Source organism: Podarcis cretensis (genome assembly GCF_951804945.1).
Source record: "Podarcis cretensis genome assembly, chromosome: 8".
Lineage (NCBI taxonomy): Eukaryota > Metazoa > Chordata > Lepidosauria > Squamata > Lacertidae > Podarcis > Podarcis cretensis.
This window is the reverse complement of record NC_137177.1, coordinates 72,439,877-72,467,336: the sequence shown is the minus strand read 5'-3', so window position 1 is coordinate 72,467,336 and position 27,460 is coordinate 72,439,877. Positions and strand designations below refer to the sequence as shown.

At 45.3% G+C, this 27,460-nt stretch overlaps 1 protein-coding gene across 5 annotated transcripts in view; it reads right to left on the bottom strand.

Moving 5' to 3' along the window:
- The window catches only part of LOC307222184 (uncharacterized protein), a 149,404-nt gene that overhangs the window by 48,438 nt on the left and 73,506 nt on the right, over positions 1-27,460 (bottom strand). For all 5 annotated transcript variants that reach the window (XR_013841622.1, XM_079987357.1, XM_079987360.1 and 2 more), the window contains one exon: positions 21,772-21,806. Coding sequence is in view for 4 of the 5 variants with exons in the window: in XM_079987357.1 (XP_079843483.1) it covers positions 21,772-21,806 (35 nt within the window). In the remaining variant the exon portion in view is untranslated. The remainder of the gene's footprint in view (positions 1-21,771; positions 21,807-27,460) is intronic.

The window sequence follows — 27,460 nt, the reverse complement described above, 5'->3', positions numbered from 1 at the left end:
ATAAGTGTTGGATCAAATTATTAAATTCAGCTTTTCTTGACACTTTGGGGAGAGCAGTATGTGTGTAAAAACTCCACCTAAAGATAGATAGATAGATAGATGATATAGATAGATGGAGTATGTGTGTGTCATAGCACTTTTAGGTGGGAGTGTACTTACATTTCAACAGAGCAATTGAGGTTTTTTCTTTAAAAAGTAAAGAAAAGAAGCTAAGTGGTAGCTTGACTTTGTTCAGCAGCCCAGCTGCTGCTCCCTTCAGAAGAAATGTGGCCTGAATGTCCCTAGCAATGACACTACACAGTGAAATGGTTCAGATGCCATTTTTATTTCCCACAATGCTCCTGAGCAACAGCGCACTGCAGGCATTATGGGAAATAAAAATGGCAGCTGGACTCACATGCTTAGTGTTGCTCTGAGTTGTGTTTCCCACCAATGGAGGAGGAGGCACAGAGAAATGCTTGGCCTGCCCCCCCTCCAACTTGGAACTGGTTTGGGCTCCTTCCTGTTACACATAAGAAGAAGAGGAGTTTGGACTTGATACCCCACCTTTCACTCCCCTTAGGAGCCTCAAAGCAGCCAACAATCTCCTTTTCCCTTCCTCCCCACAACAAACACTCTGTGAGTTACGTGAGGCTGAGAGACTTCAGAGAAGTGTGACTAGCCCAAAGTCACCCAGCAGCTGCATGTGGAGGAGCGGGGAATCAAACCCGGATCGCCAGAGTCCACCGCTCTTAACCACTACACCACACTGGCTCTCCACATGCAGTGTGTGGGGTTTTTTACCAGGACTGGATGTATGGGTGCCATTTGCAGCATCAGCCATGTGGTGAGCATGACATTAAAAAACAACAAGAACCCTTTATATCACCCCTTTTCTCCACACTCAATGTGGTGTCAAAGGAAGCTGCCTTACACTGAATAGGACCATTGGTCCATCTAGTTCAGTACTATATGCACTGACTGGCAGCAGTTTTCCATAGCAAAGCAGACTACTGAACCATGGCCCTTCAGTGGAGGCTGGGCCATTGGAGCCAATGGGGCACTGCCTCACAAAGCTCAGTGTGCTCCTAGCCAGTCCCCACCAACCTACATATTTACTTGCAACCTGTACTGGGGTGGTGGAACTGGCTGACAGTTTCCTTCTTCTTAGTCCCAGTGTTGTCTCTGTAGAGTACAGTAGACAGGAGGATGGAGACAAAATTAGAAGTAGTTGGTTGTGCCTGTCATTAGTTCTGTCTGATATAAACAGACACCTGCATATTAATATCAGAACAACACTGTGAGGTAGGATAAAATGAGAGCTGGTGACTGGACTTTATGGCTGAGTGGAGATTAGAACCCTGGATTCCAACTCTCTGACCGCCACACTGTGCTAATGTTCTTCTGCCCTGAGGAGGAAACAGACCCTCAGAGGAACAGGCAAACAAAATTGCAAAGGAAGTGGGAGGGAAACAATCAGCCACTAATGCCTATTTCAATGCACAGAGCCTTGACCTTTGAAAGCGACAGGGACTGTGGGAAGATGAACTTGTCCCCTGGCCTTGGAGCTCTCTTGGCTCCATGTTCCCAACTGGGCCGCAGCCAAGGAGAAGCCCAGCCGGCGAAAGGCTCTGGCACAGTCTCTCTTCGGCAGTCAGTTGCAAACCACTTTGCACTCTGCTGCCTCTTTGGAACATACACTCCCTTCCTTCCTGGCTGCCTGGAATATCCCCTGGGGGTGCAGGGAAAGCAGAGGCGGGGCAAAAGGGGCTTTGGGTTTCATCTGCTGGTACTCAAGGCATTGGCCCACCTCCTGCACTGTGCATTTAGAAGCAAAAGCAAGTGGCTTCTTGGGGTCCGTGGTGGGAAAGAAACAGTTAAGCAGCAAAACTTCCTAACTCTGGAAATAAATTGGCAAAGCAAATATTGCTTGTTTTGTTTTGCTGCAGATGTACTGTACTTGCAGGAGTACCACAGTTTATCATGGGGACAGCTGCCTTCTCTTTTTCCTTGGCAAAGAACGGAGTTGTCGGTTTGTATGCGTGTGCGTTTTAAATGGCAAAAGCCATACATTTCATTGCAGAGAATAAAGGCAGAATGGCGCGGCTTTGCATTTTACATGTGGCATTTGCTATTCAGAGAGAAAGTGTTTTGTTATGGCTGCTTGCATGAGCTCTCTCTCTGCACAGGAGCAAAGGGAGCAAGGCTGTGCGTGTTCTCATCTCTCAGGTTTTGGGGTTACATGCCCCATCTCAAAAATGGGTACACGTTGAGATGTACTGTGTTTCTGTTTAAATTTATGTTACAGTACAGTGGTACCTTGGGTTAGATACACTTCAGGTTACATACGCTTCAGGTTACAGACTCCGCTAACCCAGAAATAGTACCTCAGGTTAAGAACTTTGCTTCAGGATGAGAACAGAAATTGTGCTCCGGCGGCGCGGCAGCAGCAGGAGGCCCCCCATTAGCTAAAGTGGTGCTTCAGGTTAAGAACAGTTTCAGGTTAAGAACGGACCTCCAGAACGAATTAAGTACTTAACCGAGGTACCACTGTAATTGTTTCTAAGTGTGCATGTTAAGTATGCATTCAAAATTAATTCTAGATATGCCTTATAAATGTGCATGGGAAAAGACCATAGGTTAGGGGTACAGCACCTCAGTGGCTCAAGGTTTGAGGTTCAGTCCTCAGCACCTACATATAAAGCTGGGAATTGTCCCCTGTCTGAAACGCTGGAGAGCTTCGGTCAATCAGTGCTGATAATAAATACTGAGTTACATGGAGCGATGATCTGACTCAATAAGGGCAGCAGCTTCCTATGTACATATAGAAGTGTGTGTATGTGTGATATCTATTTGCATTAGTCCATTGTCACACTGAGGTGGGTGGCACTGTGGGTTAAACCACAGAGCCTAGGACTTGCCGATCAGAAGGTCGGCGGTTTGAATCCCCGCGACGGGGTGAGCTCCCGTTGCTCGGTCCCTGCTCCTGCCAACCTAGCAGTTCAAAAGCACGTCAAAGTGCAAGTAGATAAATAGGTACCGCTCCGGCAGAAGGTAAACGGCGTTTCCGTGCGCTGCTCTGGTTCGCCAGAAGCGGCTTAGTCATGCTGGCCATATGACCCGGAAGCTGTACACCGGCTCCTTCGGCCAATAAAGCGAGATGAGTGCCGCAACCCCAGAGTTGGCCACGACTGGACCTAATGGTCAGGGGTCCCTTTACCTTTGTCGCACTGGTGATGGCCTGTACATGCTAGAATCTGAAACAGGCAGGAGGAGGGGCAAGTGAGGGGGGTGGTAGGTGAACAAGTTGGGGTTTGTGGTGGCAGGGCAAGCATGAATGGTGGCCGGGGGTTGGGATTTGAAATGAGCAAGCAAGAGGAGCACCAGGCATGTAAGTTGGACTAAGATAACCCTTGTCTTAGCTATTGTGCTGAGCTAAGAGGAGCAGGAGAGGAGCAAAGGGGCTGGAATCTCCTTCCTGGGGCCTAGCATGTTTGCGCTATGTCAGGAACAGGGAACCTGTAGGGTTGCCATATTTCAAAAAGTAAAAACCAGGGCACCTGGTCAATTCAATCCGCCTTTGAAATCCCAGTAATGTCTGGGAAAATCTGGACATATGGCAGCCCTAGAACCTGTGGTCCTCCAGATGTCTGTTTGCTTATAAATGTACAGTGGTACCTCGGGTTAAGTACTTAATTCGTTCTGGAGGTCTGTTCTTAACCTGAAACTGTTCTTAACCTAAAGTACCACTTTGACTAATGGGGCCTCCTGCTGCCACTGCGCCGCCAGAGCACGATTTCTGTTCTCATCCTGAAGCAAAGTTCTTAACCTGAGGTACTATTTCTGGGTTAGCGAAGTCTGTAACCTGAAGCGTATGTAACCCGAGGTACCACTGTATTTATATACCGCCCTCTCACAAAACATCAGGGCATTATTTAAAAAATAAAATAAAAGCTATACAGAGCAATCGTTAAAATGACTGGCTTCTCAGGAAAATCGTTAACAACTGCCTAAGCCTATTGGAATAGAAAACGAACTGTCTCCAAAATCAAAAGGAATGATACCTGCTGAATCTCTGGAGAAAGAGCGTTGCATAGTACAGAATTTGTGGTGACGCTAAATGCCCAATTTCTGGTTGAGGCCAACCGGACCTCAGTAACACGGAAGACAACTAACAGTTGTACCCTGCACAATGTAAGGGAGGCCAGTGAGTCTGACACACCAACATCTCAAGCTTGGGTCACTCATCATCTTCCTACTACCACACTCAGCAGAGGTCCTATCAACGGTGCATGGCAGGGAAGAAATTCAACAGATGCAACACAGAGATATAGCCTTTTTGCCCCTGCACCTGTTGACTTTCTGCTTCTCTTACAGCTGCAGAAAGCATCTTTTGTCAGAAGGAGAGAGTGGAAGGTGTATTTCCACTCCAATGCCTTGTGATCAATTTCATTTCCCTTCAATTAGCATTCTTTTCTCTCATTAGAACCATGTGTAGAGATGAGCAAATCTGTCCATTTCAGTTTCTCTCAGTTTCCCCACTCCCTAGTATTCAGGCCAGTTCTTCACATTTCCACATCAGTTTGCAGTCTCATGAAAATTCACCAGCGTTTTTGTGCATTTATCTATAGAGCGAGATGAGCGTGCAACCCCAGAGTCCTCCGTGATGGGACCTAACGGTCATGCGTACCTTTACCTTTATCCCTATAACACATATTTTTCTGTATGCAATTTTCCCTAATGTAATGCATTCTTGTATGCTATTTTCAGTATTATATGCATTGCTGTGCAGACTTTACCTCAGTATGTACTTTGTTTTGGCCGGAGAAGTGCATTGCAAAATTCGGAGAGGTGAGAATTCTGAAGGGTAGCTGCGGTTCTGTTTGCATACTTCCTTATAAATTAGGTTGGTTTGCCTTTAAATGCGAGCTGAATCAAATTTGTGTGTGTCCGTGTCTGTGCATGTACACACATGAGCATCTATATTCCCCTCCTGAGCCTCAGCTGTGCCTAGTAGCATTCAATCTGTTTACACACACAAGAAGAGGCAAGCAACAGCCGCTCAAGATGCTCCGGGGCAGGTAAAAAGGAAACAGAGGGCCTATTTTGGATGCAAAGGGTAAGCTCTGCCCTCTTGGCAGAATATGCTTGGTGGGTCCTGAAGGCCTTCCTCCCAACCTCCCTACTGTGTTATGATCGGCACTCAAATGCACACCCACTGAGACATGCTCTCAGTGTTAATTTAATTTACAGAAAAAAACAACACAGAGGCTAAACAGCAAAGCTCATTAGCACCAGGCAAAACACATAGCATGCAAAGCAAGCTGGGTGAAATGGGAAAGCACTGTGCCACCATCAGCCTCCACAACTGCCTCATGGGGGGGGGGGACCTACTGAGAAGAGTTGCTGTGCTCCTTAGACCTGGCACCTTTGAGCAGGCTTTGTGTCTTCTAATTAAGAGTCACCTTCAAAGGTAGCCCCACCTGTACATATTATACAGGCATCATCTCTGTTGTCTTTTCAGCACCTACTGAAGGTCATCCCCTTTTGTTGAGAACTTTCTCAGTCTGCATCTGTACTGAAATTATTTTCAAGATGTTTTCTCTCTTGTTGTTTGCCTCTCTGGGTTCATTTAGGAGAAAGGAAAGCCTATAAATCTGATAAATATATAATAATAACGTTCATGCACATGTTTTCCTAATATACGCATACTTTTGGTTGGAGAACCACATTGCAAAATTCAAAGAACTGCAATTTTGAAGAAAGTCCGTACTTTGGTTTGCATGTTGTTTTGGGAAGTTAAGAAGAAGAAGAAGAAGAAGAAGAAGAAGAAGAAGAAGAAGAAGAAGAAGTTGTTGTTGTTGTTGTTGTTCCAGGGGGCCTTGTTAGAATGCCACATTTGTCTTGATAGGAAGCAGAGAGCTTTGCCCATTTCGCCTCCTAGACAAAATTTTCTACTCCACAGACAAAGCATTTGCCAATCAGGGCTCAATCTCAGGAGATCAGGATTGAGGAGAGGGAGGATGGCAGGAAAGCCAGCCAAGTGCAGAGGAATCCAAAAAAGAGCCTGCTTCAAAGCCTTTGGCAGAGACACAGCTCTGCAGATGCTCTGGGCCCAGCATTTCCTAGGAAGCAAACCGCTCAATGCGCTTAGAAAAGGTTGGAGGTGGAGCAGACAGCAAAAGAAAAGAGGTCTGTGAATTAGAAATGAAGACAAAGAATGAAGGCTTCAGGTGAGCTCAGCACAAGAGGGAACACTGATCAGCACCAAGGAAGAGTACAAAGGGTATAGGCTGAAAGAGGCAACAGAGCAGACAGAGTGTGGAGGGTTGAGGTGGGGAGAAATTTGACCCAGTTAGGCAAGCTTAACTAATTCACAATTGCCGAAACAGTATGTGAACGAAAGCAGAGCCATCCTTCAAAATTCGCACTTCACCGGATTCTCCAGCCAAGTAATGTGTACAAAAATGCATGCACCGGAGTAAAGTGATCCATGAAAATAACATACCAAAAATGCATTATATTTGAGATAACTGCTTTGCAAAAGAAAAAAAGAAAAAAAGTGTTTATTAGGAGAAATGCACACTAAAATGCTGATGAATTTTCATGAGGATTTTAAAATAATAATAATTTGCACACCGATGTAGAAATGCAAAGAGCTAAATTTGAGATTGGGAAAAATGAGAAACTTGAGAGATACGAAAGCGACAGATTCGCCCATCCCTGTTTTGTGGAGATGGGTGGGGGAATCTTGGTTCAAATCCATGCGAAAGCATGAAGCTCTGTGGCCGACATTGGACTGAATTAATCATACTTTAGTCCACAGACACTCCTCCTCCTATTTCTGCAACAGCACCCTCCCTCCTTGTGCCAACCATGCTTAGCCTAAACTGCTTCACAGGGTTGTTGTGAAGTTAAAAATGGAACAACCAGCAGCCGCCTCACTTGATGCACACCAACCCTGAGCTATGTGGAAAGAAATAAGAAGGTCAAATGTAATAATGTGGACAACACAAGAAGAGCCCTCCTGGGCCATACCTGAAAGCTATCTACCAGACTCCTGCTTCTTATGGTGGCCAGCCAAATGCTTTGGGGAAGCTACAGGCACAACAAGGGAGGCGGGTGGCGCTGTGGGTTAAACCACAAAGCCTAGGACTTGCTGATCAGAAGGTCGGCTGTTTGAATCCCCGCGACAGGGTGAGCTCCCGTTGCTCGGTCCCTGCTCCTGCCAACCTAGCAGTTCAAAAGCACGTCAGACTGCAAGTAGATAAATAGGTACCGCTCCGGCGGGAAGGTAAACGGCGTTTCCGTGCACTGCTCTGGTTCGCCAGAAGCGGCTTAGTCATGCTGGCCACATGACCTGGCCAATAAAGCGAGATGAGCGCCGCAACCCCAGAGTCGGTCACGACTGAACCTAATGGTCATGGGTCCCTTTACCTTTACCTTTACAGGCACAACAAACCATTCATCCAACTGTGTTCACTCTGCTCCCTACCACCCTTTGCTGCACTCTAACCTTAAATCTGAGTTGGGGGGGCAGAGAGTTTAGAGGGCCAGTTATAGAGGGGCCTTGAGGGCCACATTTAGTTCCCAGGCCCAAGATCCCCCACTGAGACAGAGTGGTTTAATGATCAATCCCTCTTCACAGGGAAGTCTAGGAATTGTAGGCCTGAGATGGGAATAGCCGGTCTCCTAACAACTCTCAGCACCTCTAAAAAAATCCCAAGGTTCTTTGGGGCAAGTCACGACTGCTTGAAGTGGTATTGTAGAGCTTTAAATGTATCATGTGACTGTGACCCCTGTCAAATTCCCCCTCCCCTACTATTACCCTGCGTAGAGTTCCAGAGCTGTGTTTGCAAGGGCCTGGGAAACTGGAAGGTGGTGTTTCAGAGGCAAAGCTACTAACAGGAAAAGGATCAAGCTGTTCTACTGCCCAGTGCAATTAGGGGCCTGCCCCTTCATGCAGTTGCAATGGGATGTTTAGTTTGCCCCACTAAATAAATCTCTTACAAGTATATAGAAAACGCTAGATGTGAAGGAGAGTGTGTGTGCTCACTAAGCTGCGTTCACTGTGCAAAATGGTTGCTGACTATAAAAGGGAACTTTGACACCTTCTCAAAAATGACCATACATGTACAGTGGAAAGAGAGACTGGCCAGTGTCTCCCTGGGGCATTAAAATAGTTTGAGATAATTCAGCAGCAAGGACAGTAATTCCCAGCTACTAAAATAGTGGACAGTCATTTTTAGAAAAAGCTGATTCTGCACGAAGGGCTTCTTTGTGGCACCAAAGTGCACGTGTGTGCACACATACACACACAAAATTTGTGTTGTGGGTGTCAACAGCATTATATCTTCATCACGGCAAGCAGTTCTAGCATTCCAGGGGGAATCAGACAGCTCCCTGTTTAGTGCTTAGAAGCAAACTCTCCTAGGAAATTAGGACAAAATAGGACCAGGGCAAAATGAAACCGATTTGACAAACTTGAGTTAGACCTGCCCACACATTGCTTCCAGCCAGGACACACCAGCTGCTCACATTCTTGGCGGGAAGCTGCAGGCCTTAAGTTCTTGGATGTTTAGGATCTATGAGTGATCTGCTGCTATGGCTCAGTGGCGTGTCCCTTGCATGCAAAAGATGGCAGGTTCAGTCCCCAGCATCTCACGACAGGGGACATTCCCAGCCCTATCTGTAACCCTGGCAAGCTGCTTCCAGTCAGTGTAGACACTGCTGAGCTGGACAAAGCATTGGTCTGACTCAGTACAAGGCACCTTCCTATGTTCCTTGCTGCGTAATTAACGCATTTTTCGCTCTATAGGACGCACTTTTTCCCTTCTAAAAAGTAAGGGAAAATGTGTGTGCGTCTTATGGATGGAGCAAATGCAGGCTGCGCGGCTAAGCCCAAAGCCAGAACAGGGAGAAGGAGTGCTGCGCTGTTCTAGCTTGGGGTTAGCTGGGCAAAGCCTCCGCAGAGCAGCGGGGTGAAGGCACCCCGCTGACCTGCGGAGGCTTCAAAGGCTGTCCCTGAAGCCAGAACAACGAGACGGAGCACTGCGCAGTGCTCCGTCTTACTGTTCTAGCTTGGGGATGGCTCCGCTGGGCAGCAGGGAGCCTTCACCCCGCTGCCCTGTGGAGGCTTCACAGGCTGTCCCCGAAGCCAGAACAGCAAGAGGCTATCCCAGAAGCCAGATCCCTCTTGCTGTTCTGGCTTCTGGGGTTCAGAATTTTTTTCTTCTTGTTTCCTCCCCCCCAAACTAGGTGCGCCTTATCGTCCGGTGTGTCCTATAGAGCGAAAAATACGGTAAAAGGAGGACATTCGCAAGCAAGCAAAGTCACCTTACAAGGCATCTGCTTTAAAAAACCAAAAACTGCTTATGAGAAGACAACAAAAGATCACAAGAGTCAAAATATGTTCAAGCATCTATTGTTCAGTCACCAAAGCAAACCTCAAGAGAAAGAGCAAGGAGAGAAGAAAATACCCATAAAATCAGAAGGTGACACACAAGGAGAGGCAGAGAAAGACATATAATAATCTGATTGTTACCCTTTATAAGCCAGCAATACAAAGTCTGGAAAGGAGTTTAGTTTATTAGTGCCATATTATTTTTTTTAAAAAGAAGGCAGGCCTCAGTGAGTAGCATGTGTCTTCAAGCATGTAGTCCTCACCAAGGCAGTTTATTGCCCCCCCCCTCCCGTCTCTTCCCGTTTTCTTTTGGCTAAATTAAGTTACTGTGGACCGTTTAACCATTTGTTCCCCATCTCTAAAACTCAAGAATAGTAAAGGGCCTGGGTGGAGAGAATGCTTTGCACAGGAAACTGGGACACAGACACAGCTCCCAGAGATAGGAGACATATCAGAAGATCAAAGAGACCACTCCTATATTCTGCTGTTAATCCCTTCCCCTTCTGAAGGGCATGTTATAATTATTTCAGCCTATTCCCTCCCCCTCCTCTGTGTACCCTCCAACCCTGGGGGTCTTGTCTTTTAATCATTAGATCTAGATAAGTTTCCACAGGAGCCCCTGCCCCACTCAAGAAACATTGGGCAATATTAATTCTAGCTGAGGGAAATTCCACATCTTCAAATACGAGCAACAGGGGTGGGCAACATAAAATCAAGAAAAAAGAGGGAATTAAGGCAATATTCTCTCCCTTTGGAGGGCAGGGTGGGGAGGGTGGAAGGGGAAGGGGAGGGCAGAAGCACTCGGGTTCAATACTTGGAAGATCCCCTTATATACTCAATCAATGGCTGCATTCTGCAGGAGAGGGCATCCTGCAATAGCATCTTATCAGGAGGTCCGTTCTGCAAAATACAGTGGTACCTCCGGTTACAGATGCTTCAGGTTACAGACGCTTCAGGTTACAGACTCCGCTAACCCAAAAATAGTACCTTGGGTTAAGAACTTTGTTTCAGGATGAGAACAGAAATCGTGCTCCGGTGGCATGAGGCCCCATTAGCTAAAGTGGTACCTCAGGTTAAGAACAGTTTCAGGTTAAGAACGGACCTCCAGAACGAATTAAGTTCTTAACCTGAGGTACCACTGTAAAGGAATTGGGTCTTTACTGTTGTGGCACCTACCCTTCGGAATTCACTCCTGTTAAATATTAGACAGGCACCGTTTCTGTTGTCTTTTTGGAACCTACTAAATACCTTCCTTTTCCAGGAAGCATATTAAGTAGAGATCTTTCCCAGCCTGCATCTATATTGGAATTGTTTTATAAATGTTTTATTTTTTACTACTTGTGTGTTTGCTATCCTGGACTGCATCGGGAGGAAGGGCAGGATAGAAACATAATATAACAAGCCCTTTTTCTTCAACATCCTCATCATCTCTGGCATCTCCAGGTAGGGCTGGGAGAAGCCGCTGTCTGAAATCCTGGCGCATTGCTGCCAGTTCCATGTAGACAATACTGAGCTGACTCAGTATAAGGGGGAAATGGGAACAAAGGGAAGGAAAATATGCCATCAAAGGTGTAAGAAAGAAGAATGCAGAGTGGGTAAAGAAGACTACTACTTGCAGGGAAGTCCCTCCTCCAATCCTTTGCTTCCAAAGGGGACATTTAAGAATAGCAAGAAAGAAGTGGAACTGTCCCTTCCTTGGCTACACTTTGGGAAAGAAAGAGCTTTAGCTGCAGTGAGCCTCTTTCTGACATCCTGTAATGTCTCCCTTGCAAAAGGGGACTGTAAAAGTAAGAAAGGAGAAAGAATTTCACCTTTGCTGAGGTACCTGGTGCTGCCTGCTTCCCCCGGTCTCTGGTGTCTGCTGCTCCTCCTGCTTCGTTGCTCCTCCTTTATTGCACATGGTACCCCCATCTTAAGGAGAGGGAGGGATGCACCAGTCAAGAGTGCATCTTGCACTGGGAGAAGCTGCAACTTCACAGCAAGCACATGATTGGTTATGGGCATCGGCCAGGAATGCCCCTCTTGTACAACTGGCTGTGTCCCAAGGACTCCTGATTGGATAGGTCTTGCCAATCACAAGGAGAGGTGGCTGAATGGAGGGTCAATGGGTCTGGATGCCCAGCCACACTACTTTCAGTGGAAATTGCTAAAGTAGTCTATGTGTTTTGATTGTACACAATTTTGTCTTTAGGCTTTACGTGCTATTCCCAGACTGTGACTCCGACATGAACTAAGAGTTGTCTGTAACTGTTAACTCCATAGATGCATGTGGTGGGAGGGTGGGGATTGAAGTTGATTAAGCAGCAGAGACAGTGACTGAAAATGGACTCTGGAGGGACAGACAGAATGATCTGATTGTCATTATGGTTAGATGAAGTTGCGTCAAAGCAAGTGCCACCCCACACTTGCCAGTGCATTTCCCCATCACTTTCCTTACTGCAGAATTTCCAATCTTTTGGGGAAGTAGGTCTATTGCTCAAGACCTCCCAGTCACCTGTAAAGACGAAACCTGAATTTGCCAGTATGTGACTGAATCCCATTCGGAGATAGTGAAAGCCTGAAAGGGCCTTGTTTTTCCCCGCTGTTATATGCGAAGTCCGTTTAGGTGCCAGTCTGCAATCTGTGTTTCTCCAGAACTTCTGAGTGCCACAACAGCACACACATCAATTCTACTTGTCGATATTAACCCAATTCTACTAGACGATATTAACTCAAAGTTTAGCCTGATCTGCTAGTGGCACATATGGCGAAGTGTTCTTATTTGCATACATGATGGAAAGGTGCCATGTTGCTGAAAGCACATTAGTTTCAATTTGCCATTTCAATAATCCATTTTTTAAATGTTAAACTTTTCCACCAGGATTTTTTTACCACACCCTTTCCATCCATTTTTTAAATGAACAACCCCTTTGTACAGTGAGGGGGGAAAGTATTTGATCCCCTGCTAAATTTGCCCATTTGCCCTCTGACGAAGAAATGACCAGTCCATAATTTTAATGGTGGGTTTATTGTAGCTGTGAGAGACAGAATAACAACAAGAAAACCCCCAGAAACCCAGAAGACAAAAGTCAGAGATTGATGTGCATTATAATGAGTGAAATAAGTATTTGATCCCTTTGCAAAAGATGACTTAGTACTTGGTGGCAAAACCCTTGTTGGCAATTACAGAGGTCAGATGTTTCTTGTAGATGGCCACCAGGTTTGCACACATCTCAGGAGGTATTTTGTCCCACTCCTCTTTGCAAATCCTCTCCAAGTCAGTAAGATTTCGAGGCTGATGTGTAGCTACTCAAACCTTCAGCTCCCTCCACAGATTTTTGATGGGATTAAGGTCTGGAGACTGGCTATGCCACTCCAGGACCTTAATGTGCTTCTTCCTGAGCCACTCCTTTGTTGCCTTGGCTGTGTGTTTTGGGTCAATGTCATGCTGGAATACCCACCCTCGACCCATTTTCAATGCCCTGGCTGAGGGAAGGAGGTGCTCACCCAATATTTGACAATACATGGTCCCATTCATCGTCCCTTCAATGCAGTGAAGGTTTCCTGTCCCCTTAGCAGAAAAACACCCCCAAAGCATAATATGTCCCCCTCCATGTTTGACGATGGGGATGGTGTTCTTGGGGTCATAGGCAGCATTCCTCCTCCTCCAAGCATAGTGAGTTGAGTTGATGCCAAAAAGCTCAGGTTTGGCCTCATCTGACCACAACACTTTCACCCAGTTCTCCTCTGGGTCATTCAGATGTGCATTGGCAAACTGCAGACGGGCCTGTACATGTGCTGCCTTGAGCAAGGGGACCTTGCGGGCTTTGCAAGACCTCAGTCCTTCATGGCGTAGTGTGTTACCAACTGTTTTCATGGTGACTATGGTCCCAGCTGCCCTGAGATCATTGACAAGTTCTGGGCTGCTTCATCACCGTTCTCATGATCATTGCAACTCCACGAGATGAGATCTTGCATGGAGCCCCAGACCAAGGGAGGTTGACAGTTATTTTGTGTTTCTTCCATTTGCGAATTATTATTAACTGTTGTCACCTTCTCACCAAGCTGCTTGGCAACAGTCTTGTAGCCCAATCCAGCCTTGTACAGGTCAACAGTCTTGTCCCAGACATCCTTAGACAGCTTTTTGGTCTTGGTCATGGTGGCTACTTTGGAATCTGCTGGAGTGATTGCTTCTGTCGACAGGTGTCTTTTGTACAGATACTGTAACGAGCTGGGATTACTGGTAAGACTTCTCCCTTACAACAGGTGCTTCTAATCTCAGCTCGTTACATACAGTGAAGATACCAGGTAGCCTGACATCTGGCTGGTTGATAGGGGATCAAATACTTATTTCACTCATTATAATGCACATCAATCTCTGACTTTTGTCTTCTGGGTTTCCTGGGGTTTTCCTGTTGTTATTCTGTCTCTCACAGCTACAATAAACCTACCATTAAAATTATGGACTGGTCATTTCTTCATCAGATGGCAAATGGGCAAATTTAGCAGGGGTTCAAATACTTCCCCCCTTCACTGCATCTGTCCAAAATCCTGCTACTTCCATCTTTGCAGCAGCTTTTTAATTAGATCTACAGTGGTACCTCAGGTCAAGTACTTAATTAGATCTACAGTGGTACCTCAGGTCAAGTACTTAAGTCCAGAGGTCCGTACTTAACCTGAAACTGTTCTTAACCTGAAGCACCACTTTAGCTAATGGGGCCTCCCGCTGCCGCCGCACCGCTGGAGCATGATTTCTGTTCTCATCCTGAAGCAAAGTACTTAACCCGAGGTTATATTTCTGGGTAAGCGGAGTCTGTAACCTGAAGCGTATGTAACCTGAGGTACCACTGTATATGCAATAAATCCACATCCCATTCCATGCAAAGTGACACCATACCCAGAGGTTGTGAGGGATCAAATATCTGGGCTTTTGTTTTCAGATATGATGCCAAATACCCCTTTTTCTAGGGGCCCCTGACCATTACACACCACCATTACACACCAGCTGGAATTGTTTTGGGAGACTGCAGGGGTAGGGAAACCTTGTTCAACCTGAGGGGCACATCTCCTTCTGGACAACCTTCTGAGGGCCACATGCCAGTGGAGCAGGTGAAGCAACCAAATTTACTTTTGTTCAGGGGACTAGTTTCTACACACATCTCAACTAGGACACATTCCAACTAAGTAAAAAAAGATTTTGGTGCAAAACAGGGCCAGTGGTTGGTGTGGCCTGGGGAAGAGTTCTAAGGGCCAGACAGAGAGGCCTATAGAACAACTTGGCCCCTGGACCTGAGGTTCCCCATCCCTGCCATAGTGCATCATCATCATCCTTTATGTTTGAAAGGTAGACGTGGTGCTCTTGTGACCCAACTTGGGGCAGGCTAGAACTACATCCGCTCCATCTGGTGGATTAACATCCCAAATGGCTACTGCAAAAGATCAGGATTTAAACCTTCTGGAGCACTGAGGGAGTAAATGGTGGCCACCACAAGCGAAAAAATTGTAGAAAATATTAAACAAAATGGCCGTCTTGTTGAATATTTTCTACAATTTTTTCCCTTGTGGTGGCCGCCATTTTACTGGCGCAAAAATACAACAGAACATTATCAGAAATGAGGGAGAAATATTGTCTCTGGTCTAGTGTTTAGTAACTATGCAGGTGAACTGGATGAGGAGGCGAGGTTGAGGTATGTGAGAGAAAGAGAAATAAATAAATCCTGTATTGCAAAGCAAAATTCAAGGGTTAAAGGCTTCCTGGCAGCTGTTTTACTTGGAATTAGGCTTTGTAGCTGCACCCAACAGAAAAATAGCAGCTTAGGTGGCATTAAAAAAAAATTCCCCATAGTAAATGTGTAATTAATTAGCCTTCCCACCTCTCTCCCCACCCCCAACTGAGCTAAGATTCACATAATCAGACCCTTGAGACCTGCCTCCCCCTTCCTATCAAAGTCAGGCAGCAATTCAAAGCCAAATTAATCATTCAGCAAGTAGGTGTAATGCTGCCATTTACATGATTTAAAAGCTGGAGCAGCCGCCCCAAGGCTTGTGCAGGAGAAGAAGTTTAAAGGTCAAAGCAAGGCTGAGAAAACAGATTTTAGTATTATTGAAAAAAGAAAAAGAGAGGGGGGAAAGTTCTGATAGAGATCATCAGCAGAACAGCTGGAATCTGAATACCTTTTCTGATTGTGTGCCTGCGGTATCAGCAGGCATTAATCTGGACAAGTATCAATGGAAGCTGGCCTATTAGGGCAAGTGGGGCTCTGCCCTGCCAACCTCAGTCTTCCCTCAGCCAGCCTCCACCAGCCTCCCTTCTTATGAAGCCAGCCCAAAGGACGCCATTGGCTGGTAGCTTTCTCCTCCATCTTGCCGTCTCCATCTTGCCCCTTGTAGAACTCAGGAGGGAAGAGGGTGGGGACAAAACTAGAATTAGTTGGCTCTGCCTGTCATTGGCTCTGTTTCTGCCTGCACTTGGGCAGATTAATTACACATTTACTATGGGGATTTTTTTTTAATGCCACCTAAGCTGCTTCTGCTCCCGCAGTCCCGATGGGCAGCAGCCATCACTGGCCAGTGGTCCTACCTTGCAACTCATCAGAGCTCAACCAGGTAACACATGAAGATGAAAATACCTCTCTGAGGACATGTGGAACATATTTTGCCAGCTCCCACAAATCCAGGAATAGGAAGGGGCAATTTAAGCCCCATACCTTCACTTTCAAGAATTCTATACACTTGTTATGGGTAGCATTTCATCTTTCTTTATCTTGCCCTTTGTTGTGGAATGCTATGTGGAATGCTAAATGTAGGAAAACTGAAATGTTTGTTTTACAGTCTGATAACCTAGCATGGGAAGTAAGTCACTACATAAATGTGTCATATTGCCACATGGGTACTAGACTCAAGTTCTAGGTGCATCATTCTGTGTTCTAGGTTCATCATCCAATGGCACATTCACACCTCAAAGCCAAATGAGTTACAGCCAAACTAGACCCGACTGTGGTAGGCATGGAATTATTTTACCGGTATATGTTTAGCTCACTCATTGGCTTTTTTTATTACACAAGGGCTGAGCTGTGAAATGTTTTTGGACCGCTATTTTATTGGATCAGTTTTATTGGGATGAGATGTTTTCATTTTATGTACAAGAACTGCTTTTGGCAGGGCTTTCCCCTGAAAGGTGGCCTATAAATATTTTAAATGAATAAAATTATAAAGCAGGGTAGGGGTCCTTCAGTAAAAGAAAGGGAGCATTCGGGGCCCTTCCCTGCATTCATCTCTCATGTCCTATTTCAGTAGAGGACCCCAGGTCCAGGAGCCAAATGTGGCCCTCCAAGCCACTCTATCTGGCCCTCAGAACTCACCACAGGGCACAACCCTCACTGACACTGCTTTGCACCACAAGTGTTTTTGCCGGGCTGGAATATGCCCTTGAACTCCTGATAATGCCTCTTGCTTCCCAGGATGGCAGCTAGAGAGGGGTGTGTGTGCAAGTGTGTGTTGAAACGAGTCTAGTGCACAGGGGTAAAATTCAGATTTGCTGCTCCGCCCAACTTTGCCTCTAGTCCCACCCACCACTGCCATGTGGCTCCCAGAAGGCTGTCCAGAAGGAAATGTGGCCCTCAGGCTGAAAAAAGTTCCCTACCTCTCCCCTATCTTCTGTCATTCTTCTTGTTGTTGTTCCTGACTCACTTCCAGTACTGGAGGTGGTAACAGAAAAAACAAATGCAACTAGTTCATGAGGTGGTTAAAATCCCAATTCAGTCTACTGGCTTTGGCCTTTGAGGACCTAATGTCGTGGGATGAGGACTTAGGAAGCTGTGTTATACAAAATGAGGCTAATGGTACATCTAGCTTAGTACGGTCTACAGTGACTGGCAGTGACTTTCCATGGTTTCAGGCATACCTACAGATGCCCTTGGGGACTGAACCCATGACCTTTCACAATGGAAGCCTGTACTTTGCCATTGAGCTACTGCTCTTCTATGTACCTTTTCAGCCTGTGGCCACTGATGACCAACCTCTTTTTGAGCTCAGTCAATGTTTTACGCCATCTCTCTCTCCCATAATTCACACCTTTGAAGCTGATCTCATGACGCCCAATTAGCTTTTCCCAATTAGCTAGTCCACTTTCTCCAAAAGTATCCCCAATTCCCTTGGACAGGCATTGCCACCTTTATCCCTGAACCTCAGAATGCTCACCATCTTCTACGTATTCCCATCCAGACCTTGCACCAGCTGAGCGGTGGAAGGATCAGCCCCCATCACTAACAATCTTCTTCTTTCCCAAGCTGAGACTCCTTTTATTCATTCTGTCTTTATGAAGCGATCCATCAACGTGCTGTCATAACAAGTTGTTTGCCAATTTGAAACCCAACAGTTTGCCTCGTGTAAGTGTTAAAAATTGTCATCTTGGCAGTTTTCATGCATACAAAAGTGAGATTTTTCCCCCACCTCCACCCCTCAATTTGCTTCCGCAGTGCAGCAAGTCGGGGTTGGGCCGACTTCAGGCTTGTTTGATCTACTTTGTCTTCTACTGTAACCCCGAGTTCTACCAACCAGAGTCAAGTGCAAAGAAGGCAAAGGGTTGTATTCAACTAAATTTTACTAGACCCACTTGAATTAATGGTCCTGTCCATTAATTTCAGTGAATGTACTCTGAGGAGGGACGCAGGTGGCGCTGTGGGTTAAACCACAGAGCCTAGGACTTGCCGATCAGAAGGTTGGCAGTTCGAATCCCTGCGACGGGGTGAGCTCCCGTTGCTCGGTCCCAGCTCCTGCCAACCTAGCAATTTGAAAGCACGTCAAAGTGCAAGTAGATAAATAGGTACCGCTCCGGTGGGAAGGTAAATGGCGTTTCCGTGCACTGCTCTGGTTTGCCAGAAGCGGCTTAGTCATGCTGGCCACATGACCTGGAAGCTGTACGCCGGTCAGTCATGACTGGACCTAATGGTCAGGGGTCTCTTTACCTTTACCTTTACTCTGAAGAAGAAGAAGAAGAAGAGTTTGGATTTGATATCCTGCCTTTCACTCCCCTTCAGGAGTTTCAAAGTTGCTAACAATCTCCTTTCCCTTCCTCCCCCACAACAAACACTCTGTGAGGTAAGTGGGGCTGCAAGACTTCAAAGAAGTGTGACTGGCCCAAGGTCACCCAGCAGCTGCATGTGGAGGAGCAGAGACGCGAACCCGGTTCCCCAGATTACGAGACTACTGCTCTTAACCACTACACCACACTGGCTCTCTGAGGAGGGCTAACACTGGATGCAACTCACACAGTTAGAACAGATGTGGGAACCTTAGAATTGGAGGCCCTCTCCATTTGGCCCTTGGGGTTTTCCACAATCCCCTCACCTCCCCAGATCACAGCACTCCCTCTCTCACTCAGATTCTTCCTATGGGTCGCCAAAAGAGGAGAACTCAGGCTTCAAGGCCAGGACACTGTAGAACCTGACACAGTGGTTACCTTCCTTGCTTGCAAGCCTGCCCACCCCCAAAGGTGTAGGCAGTGTTTTAGGGCTGAAGACTCCCAAGGCTGCTCACATAAAAATACAAACAACATAATTCCAAGGAAATGCAATCCTACTGAAACAGCAGTAAACATACCGGTAATTCCAAATGCCAACACCACACTCTTATAAAATTCGCTAAATAGCTTAAAAGAAGCAATATAAAGCCAACATTTTAGAAAGAGCAGCCATAAAATACATCTAAAAAACCTAAAATAAAAACCAGCATAGCTTCTTAACTAAAATCATACTGGAAGAAGGGTGTTTTCAGAGCCTATTTAGAAGTAAGTGTTTGAGTTCCACCAGTATGGGACCAACACCCAAAAGGCCCTGTTTCTGGGGCCTACCTAGCAGATTGATTTTAAATGCCAGTGCAGGAAGACAGTCTATGAGGCCAATCATAAGGCCTGGGCAGGTGTATATGGGTAAAAGTGGTTCTTCAAATAACCTGAACACCCACAAACCATTTAGGATTTTAAATAGTAACACTAGCACTTTAATGTGGGCAGAGATATAGTAAAATACATACTAATAAATAATAAAGAGATTCAGAATGGGACACCAAATACAGCAAAGGCTTATCTTTCCTTGCCTGTCCTGCAACCAAGATTCAGTCTTCTCCCTGAGTCATGATATAGCCTTCATACAGAGGGATCCTCACAGCCTCCTTTATATCCAGCTAGCCCTCATCACCCTTAAAATTCTATCCACTTGATATCTCTCTGTAGGTCAGTAGTAGGCTGGGTCATGTGGGGTGACTGTAGGTCAGGTGACCGGCCGCTCAGTCACTTAGCACTGCTTTAGGTCTGCCACTGATAAAACAGCACCACATACACTTTCTTCAGTTGTTAAGATGGTGGCCTTGTATTTATGTGAACTAGGATGGACATTTGCTACAACCTCCAATGAATCAGGTTACATTGTGGAGGGCATATCTCAACAGCCTACATTCTGCTTAGCTGTGATTCCTGCATTGCAAGAGGTTGGGTTAGATGACCCTTGGGAGGGATCCTTTTCAACTCTATAATTCTGTGCCTAAGAACTTCTATTGGACATACAAATTTTATTCTGACTTACTGCACAGTTCTTCAGATATTCTCTTATATGAACTTTTGTAATGTGACTCCAAATGCTGTTGCAAACATTACTCTAATGTACTTTGTCATTATCATAGCTGTCAACTTTTCCCTTTTTTTGCGAGGAATCCTATTTGGAATAAGGGAATTTCCCTTTAAAAAAGGGAAACGTTGACAGCTATGGTCTATATTGTTCTGTTTTCTAAAAGTAAATAAAAGTCATTTACTAAGAGTCTACATGAAATAGTAGGCACAATCCAAAGAACACTAAGCTCTTTGCTTTTTTGTTGCTTTCATTTGCTCTTTCGCTGCTCTCGTTAGAAAAGAGCTAAGAGCTTTAGCACACGCTTAAGTAATTCCCGATGGGTTAGAGCCAGACTAAGGGTTGTAGCCAACTAATTTTTACTCTGAGTAGACCCACTGAAATTAATGGACCAAATTTAGTCATGTTCATTAATTGCAATGAACTCATAAACCTTTGAAGAGGACTAACATTAAATACAACCCTAAGTTAGCTCACTTAGATTTAGCTGAAATCAATTAGGCTTAAATCATGGCTCATTTCTACCATTGATTTCAACAGGTCCCAAGTTCAACTAGCTTAGGATTGTCTCTAAGTTCTACTCAAAGTAATATTTGTTTTAAATTTATTTCATGCCTTTCACCTTAAGCTCCCAGGGCGGGTTGCAGCAACACAACATTAAAAGCAGTTTAAAACAACTTACAACCCCAAAAAATATGTGCTCCTAAAATATACACCTCAAGCCAGGGAAAAGAGGTGTGTCTTTAGCAGCCTCCAGAAGCTGTATAATGAAAGAGCCAGACACACTGAGCCATTGAAATTAATGGACTGAAGTTAGTTGTGTCCATTAATTTCAGCGGGTCTACTTTTACTAGTGGTATATACATTATTATATATTCATTTGTTGCTTTTTACAAAATGTCCCCAAAACACAGAGCACCATGCACATTTAAAATCCAAAATGCCATAGAGTAAACAGAAAGTAAAACATAAGAATATGAAAACTGTGTATCCACCAACAAAAATAATACATACTAGCATTAGTCCTACTCACTGAGATCATCCAGAGGAGTGCTCTTAGCTGCCCCCCTCCATTTCACAGATTGGGGCCAGATTTGCCTCAGCCAGAAGTAAGGCATTTAGCATTGCCCATCCCATGCTGTGGAACACTCTTCCAGCAGAGATGCGGCAGGCACCCTCACGCTTGACTTTCAGGCATCTCTTGAATACATTTTTTTGTGCTGGCAGGCCTTTGCAACTGCTTAAATTTTTGATTAGTCACTTGAATGATTATCTGCATTTATTTTAAGTGATGTTGTATGTTTGAGACTATACCCCTCTTTGGTACGTTTTAGCCTATGAAAGTACAGAAATACTGTTTTTATAAATAAATAGACAAACTTGTTGGTTACGTCCCTTATAGTGCAATCCTGACCATGTCAAATCAGAGGTAAGCGCTAGAGAATTCAGTGGGGCTCACTCCCAGGTAAGTGGGGTTAGTACTGCAACTTTTGGCTTGATCCAGCCCACTGAAGCGAACAAGATAAAAACATACCAAGCCCAGCAGATTCTATGCCAAGGTTGCATATTTGCCATGCTAAAAAGCAACAGCAACAAGAAAAAGGGGAAGAAACGTTTTCTTCAGAAACACTTGTTCTCTAAGGGATGGGTGGGGGTTGAGACTAGAATTTCCCTTTTTTATTTGGCAGTATCTGTGGGTTTCTTTGAAGCGTATATTTTTTGATCTCCAGAGTGCACTTATAGACAATTTTAATAATTTACAAACATAAAATGTAATAGAGACCTTACCTGTGATATACAGAGAACACCCATCCTGTCTGCATCTGAAAATTTAAAACAATAAAAGAAAAAATATTTCTGAAAGGTTTTTAGTAGCTCAGCCCACAATCCCTGCACTTTAAAATTTTTATCAGCCCTGGAAACAACTTACTAGTGTGGTGCTCAAATTAGCAGGGGGAAGGTGTATGTGTGTCCTTCCTTAACATAATTCACAAGCCCCACCTCCAACTCCCTCCAGTTTTAGGGAAATAATTCCCCTTGTAGATTTTTTAAAAACAATAAGGAGGCCCTCCCTGCTCTGCCCTCCCACTGTCCCCCATTGTAATTCAAGTTGCCAGTCCTCAGTGTTGTAGCTGAAAACCCCCCAAACTGCTTTTAGCCGTGCTTGGAATAGTGCTGAATAATTCCTTCTGAGAATCAGAGATAAAAAAGAAACAACCTTATGGCATGGGGAACTAATACAGTACTCATCAAGATGTAAAAATGGATTTCTTTCTTTGAACAAAGAACAGCTGATCTTGGGAGCTGGTTGCCAGATGATGTGCTACTAGCCAATGGAATTGCAACATAGATGGAAGGTAGTTAATAGCCTCAAATGTTTCTAATCTTCTTGCTAAATGGGTTTGAGAGCATAAGTCAGCTAAAGCCAGCGGATGGGACTTGGAAAATTCTATTTGAGGTTTGCACTGTTGTGAACTTGTATGTAAAGCTGCCAGAGATGGTTGCTATACAAAGATGGTTGGTTGCTATACAAATATGGTATACTTGAGATTAATGGATTCCTCAATAAATACCCCCCACCCCAGTCATTTCAAATCTCATGATTTGAAGTAGCATCACAAGAATGTCAGCAACTTTCAATACAGACAAGAAAAATTGTAGCTCTCAAACCCCGCAGGCAGGGAGGAAGAGATAATGATAAAATACAAGTGTGTCCTGCAAGAAAATGTTGCTGGCCATTGCTTGCAGTCACAATGGCTGCATTCCAGTTCCACTGTTGGAAGCAATGTGTTTTTGAATACCAGTTGATGGGAATCCACAAGTGGGAAATGGAGCTGTTAGGTCCTGCTTTCAGGCTTCTCATAATGGGCATCTGGTTGGCCATTGTGAGAACATGATGTTGGTCTAGATGGGCCAGTGGCCTAACCCAGCAGGGCTCTCCGTATATTCTTATTCACTGTACCCTTGTTGCATAGCTTTAAAAAGTGGTCAGACAAATTTATAGAGGAGATGGGTGGCAAAGGCCACTAGTCATGATGGTTGTATATTGCTTCTGCTGTTGGAGGGCAGTACGATACTGAACACCAGTTATTGGGAATCACAACCTGTTGTGCTCAGGTCCCGCTTGCAGTCTTCCCATAGCATCTGGTTGGCCACTGTCAGAACAGAATTCTGGCCTAGATGGGCCCTCAGCCTAATCCATCAAAGCTTTTCACATGTTCTTAACCTATCTACTATATATTATAGAAAGTGGTTTGTCTGCTCATTCTGCATTTGGACACATCTTAAGATATCATAACTGAATTTTTCATGATGGCTCCCACGATCAAAGAGAAGATTTCCATCTATATTTGGATACAACTGAATGTCATTTTGAATCAAGATGGCAGCCTGGCCCTTTCAAACCTGTACTGATTTCAAAACTGTACTGGTTCTATTTAGGTTTTTTAAGAATTATTAAGCGGGCATGAGACTGCTAGTGTATCAAACCTCCCCTCCAACAAGATATGGCAAGTCTGTGCTATCACCATCTTCTGACATCACGAACGGCGAATTTGTGACATCACCAAACCCCCTGCTTCTCAGTCTTTTGAGTCACAGGAGATCCTAGCCACCATAAGTGGGTCGTAAATGACACAGACCCATTTATCTATGATAGAATAAAAATAATCGCAGAAAGATCGACAGACATCTTATGAGACCAATTTATCCCACCCCCCTTTCCTTTTTGCACTTCTGCCAACTGAGTAGGTGTTAAGGAAATATGGCGTGGATGTTCTATTTTCCGAGCCATAGCATCAGTCATGAGGAAAAACGATTCCTCACAAAAAGCTTGCATTTGCCAGATGTACCAAAGACTACATATCGCCACATCACAGGACAAAATGATCTTCCGCCAAGGGCCCTGATAAGCCTATCTTTTGAAATGCTGCCCACTGGCGAGAACAAACTCTCTGAATGGCAATGATCTGCTCTCTTCTAGAACAACCCCTCCACACAAACACACACACACACACTTTTAAGTGATTCATTTACTCCCACACACTCTTCACTTCAGCTGCTTTTGTTTTCCTCAGCAGCGCAATGTGTCTAATACATGGTAAAACGCGCCGTGCCAAACGTCAGCTCTGTGAGCTGTTGGGAACACACACGAATGTCAAGGTAATGACGTCGACAGCGAGGCAGGAGAGCTCAAGAAGGCCTCTCACATTCAGCTTGGCTGGCCTTGCAGGCTGAAAAGGACCCAACCAACGTGCCTCATTCTTCTTCCCTTCCCCTCCCAACCAACCCTCTGAATACCTGGTCTTGGCCTTCCTACTTCCATGGCCGCCTTTTGTTTACCTCAGTCATCCCCCGTGTGTCTATTCATGCTCAAGTTGTGGAATGTTCTCCCAAGTAAGTTTTCCTTTTAAACCCACCACCTTTGCCGTGTTGTGGTGCTGGGGCACTTTCATTCACCCCTCCCCATCTCCCCGCTTTCCTCCTCTCTTTCCTATTAGCTATTTGTGTGGAAAAACAAGCAATTTATGTTCCACCTGCTCATAAACACAATAATAAAGAGAGAGAAAGGGAGAAAGGGAACAAACTGTTTTTCAGCGCAGCCACTGCCTTAGCAACCGATTAAAGCGTGTGCGGGAAGAAGAATGGAGAGTTTCAGGGTGAGAGGGAGTGCCCTTTACCGCCTCAGAAATCTCCAGGGGCTACATTCTGCCTTTAATTACATTTCCTGGAACCCTTCAAGGCTGCAAGAGTTGGTGGGTTTGCAAAGTGGAGCTCGTAATAGCAGGCCACAGAAGCAGCCCCGTGTGGAGACGGCAGTGGAGGAAAAACAAGTTGGGTGTGGGTGAGCCGGAGGGGGGAGCAAGCAAGCAAAACCAAGGATTGTTAGATTGAGGAAGTTGAGAACTGCGTGACAAAAAAGAAGAAGCAGCAGGGAGTGGGGGACGTCTCAAAGGGGCCTGTCTGTGTGGAGTTGTCCCCGGGGGGTTGGTGGTGTAGGTGAAAAGGGGCCACAATGAGGCAAAAGTTCCTGGCTTTGATGTGGCACACTACCACTTTCCCAACACAAGCTCCCAAACTATGCAGAGGAGCTGGAACTCACCCTTGTTCTCTTAGAATGGCAATGGTGCCCACCTGAGAGGTGCCAGAACAGAGTTCTTGTGAGCTCCAGCTAGAAAAAAGCCCTGGAGCAGATTAATGGATGAGAATAATATATTTTTTTAAATGACTGCATGAAACACCTTCTGATTTCATCACGAGAAAGTGCTTTCAAGATGAAACTTTTTTTAAAAAACAGCCTTTCAAAAATGGAGAAAAAAACTCCCTCATGGTTACTTTAGGAAGCTTCCTCGTACTGAATCAGAGCATTGGTCTGTCCAGCTCAGTACTGCCTACACTGACTGGCAGTGGCTCTTCAGTGTTTCAGGCAAGGGAATCTCTCAGACCACCTGGATATGTCAGCATTGAACCTGGGGCCGTCTGCTTGCAAAGCAGATGCTCTACCACTGTAGCACAGCCCTTCCCCTCTTGCAGCCTGTACTCTGAGCTTAAACAGTGTGCTGACCTCTTCAGTAAAACATTTGGGTTTCCTTGAGTAGAGACTACTGTATCTGAGGTTGGGAGCCAAGACACTGGGTATATGCTGCTTAGAATACCCTCAGACACATGTACATGTTTCTAAATGGTGCATTTCCACAAAAGGTTCCTAATAGGTGCATGGCATCATTATATACTTTAGTCACTAGGTGGCATTGGCCATTGTTGTATATGGGTGGAGTCAACATTTTCCTGTGCCTGTTCTGCTCTTGTGTGACAGAGATGTAAGGTGTGTTCACAAGTTGCACTCAGCAGGTGTACATTAGCTGAGCTCCACACTTGTACAGATATTCACAGGCAACATTCAGTGAGTGTGCAGTCTGTGTACACAAATAGTTGACCTGTACAAGTCAACAAGTGTACACCTCTGCCCACAGACACTTGTACATGCGCAGGGACATCTTGAAACTTTGTTCAGTGTGACATTTGGACATGCCTAAATTAAAAGGTATGCAACCTCTCTTTAAGCGCCAGGCAAAAACTTTCCTCTATAACAGGTATCCCCAAACTCGGCCCTCCAGCTGTTTTAGGCCTACAACTCCCATCATCCCTAGCTAACAGGGCCAGTGGTCAGGGATGATGGGAATTGTAGTCCCAAAACATCTGGAGGCCAAGTTTGGGGATGCCTGCCTTTGGCCTTTAACTAAAGGCTTATCCACACTCCCACTTGTACGTTGTCTAGAAAGCATGGGTCCAAGCATTTTTCTGCTTGACGCACATGGGTCAGAGTGGTTTTTCCCTTGTCCCACTTCTTTCCAAGGGAAAACCTGCTTTTTAATGATAGATTGGAACAAATGGCAATCTGGGGAAACCCAAACTGCCACTTGTCTGACTGAGCCCTGAAGAGCAGTTTTCCCCAGAGGAAAGAAGCAGAATCAGACGATGTGTGGATAAGCCCAAACTGTGGCCTTTTAGAAGTGGGGGGGGATGTGTCCCCCCCTGGTTCTATCAATCTGAGGGGGTTATCTGGTTGGTTTTAAATATGGGTTTTCCTGGGCAAGGTAAAGTTACCAATAAATTCTAATAATAATAATAATAATAATAATAATAATAATAATAATATTTCTGGGAATATGTATAGAAGTCACACCTGTGTGAATTTCACTAGGGGGTGTGTGTGTGTTTGACGTCTGCCTCTTGCTTGGGAATGTGCAGTACACCAACAGATTGGCAGCACAAGATGTCACTGCTTGAGCAAGCTCCTACTGAAACTAGAAATCTTCCCGTGACATAACCAGCAACATAAAAGGAAATGGAACCGAATAAAATAGCCTAAGTTGAAAAAGGGGGGGGGGGGACAAAAACAAAACAAAACGCAAGAGTCCAGATCTGCTGGCTTAGAGCAGGACACAGAACTCCAGGCAAAAAATAAAATAAAATCTGTTTTCTGCCTCTGCAATAGCCACCTGGTGGGAGTGGCAGAATGCCTACTCTGATGGACAGGAGGACTGTCTCACAAGGAAAGGGAGAGAGATGTCACAAGGCAGCGGGCAGCCCACATGCCTCAGTAAGTGCCATGTTTCTGGAGGAAGTCCCTTCTCTGACGCACCGGCACCACCTGTCTCTTTATACCCAGTGGCATCTGTTGGCATTTTTTGGTCTGCCAATTCAATAATATCACGGTGGTTGGAGGGAGGGAGAGGAGAAGGGAAAGACGCTACATTCCGGAGTTCGCAAGGGATGCCAGAGGGACAGGTTGCATTGTGGTGGGGGCCAGAACCATATTTTTAAAAGGACTGGTGAGTGACGTGCATGTGCGTTTATACTAGTGTTATGGAGCCCCGCGCAGATGCTTTTCCGGACTGACTTATATGACATACATCCCAAATAGGCCCTCTTAGCTGGGAAAGGCCAATCAAGATCTCCCCTTACCTGGAAGCAT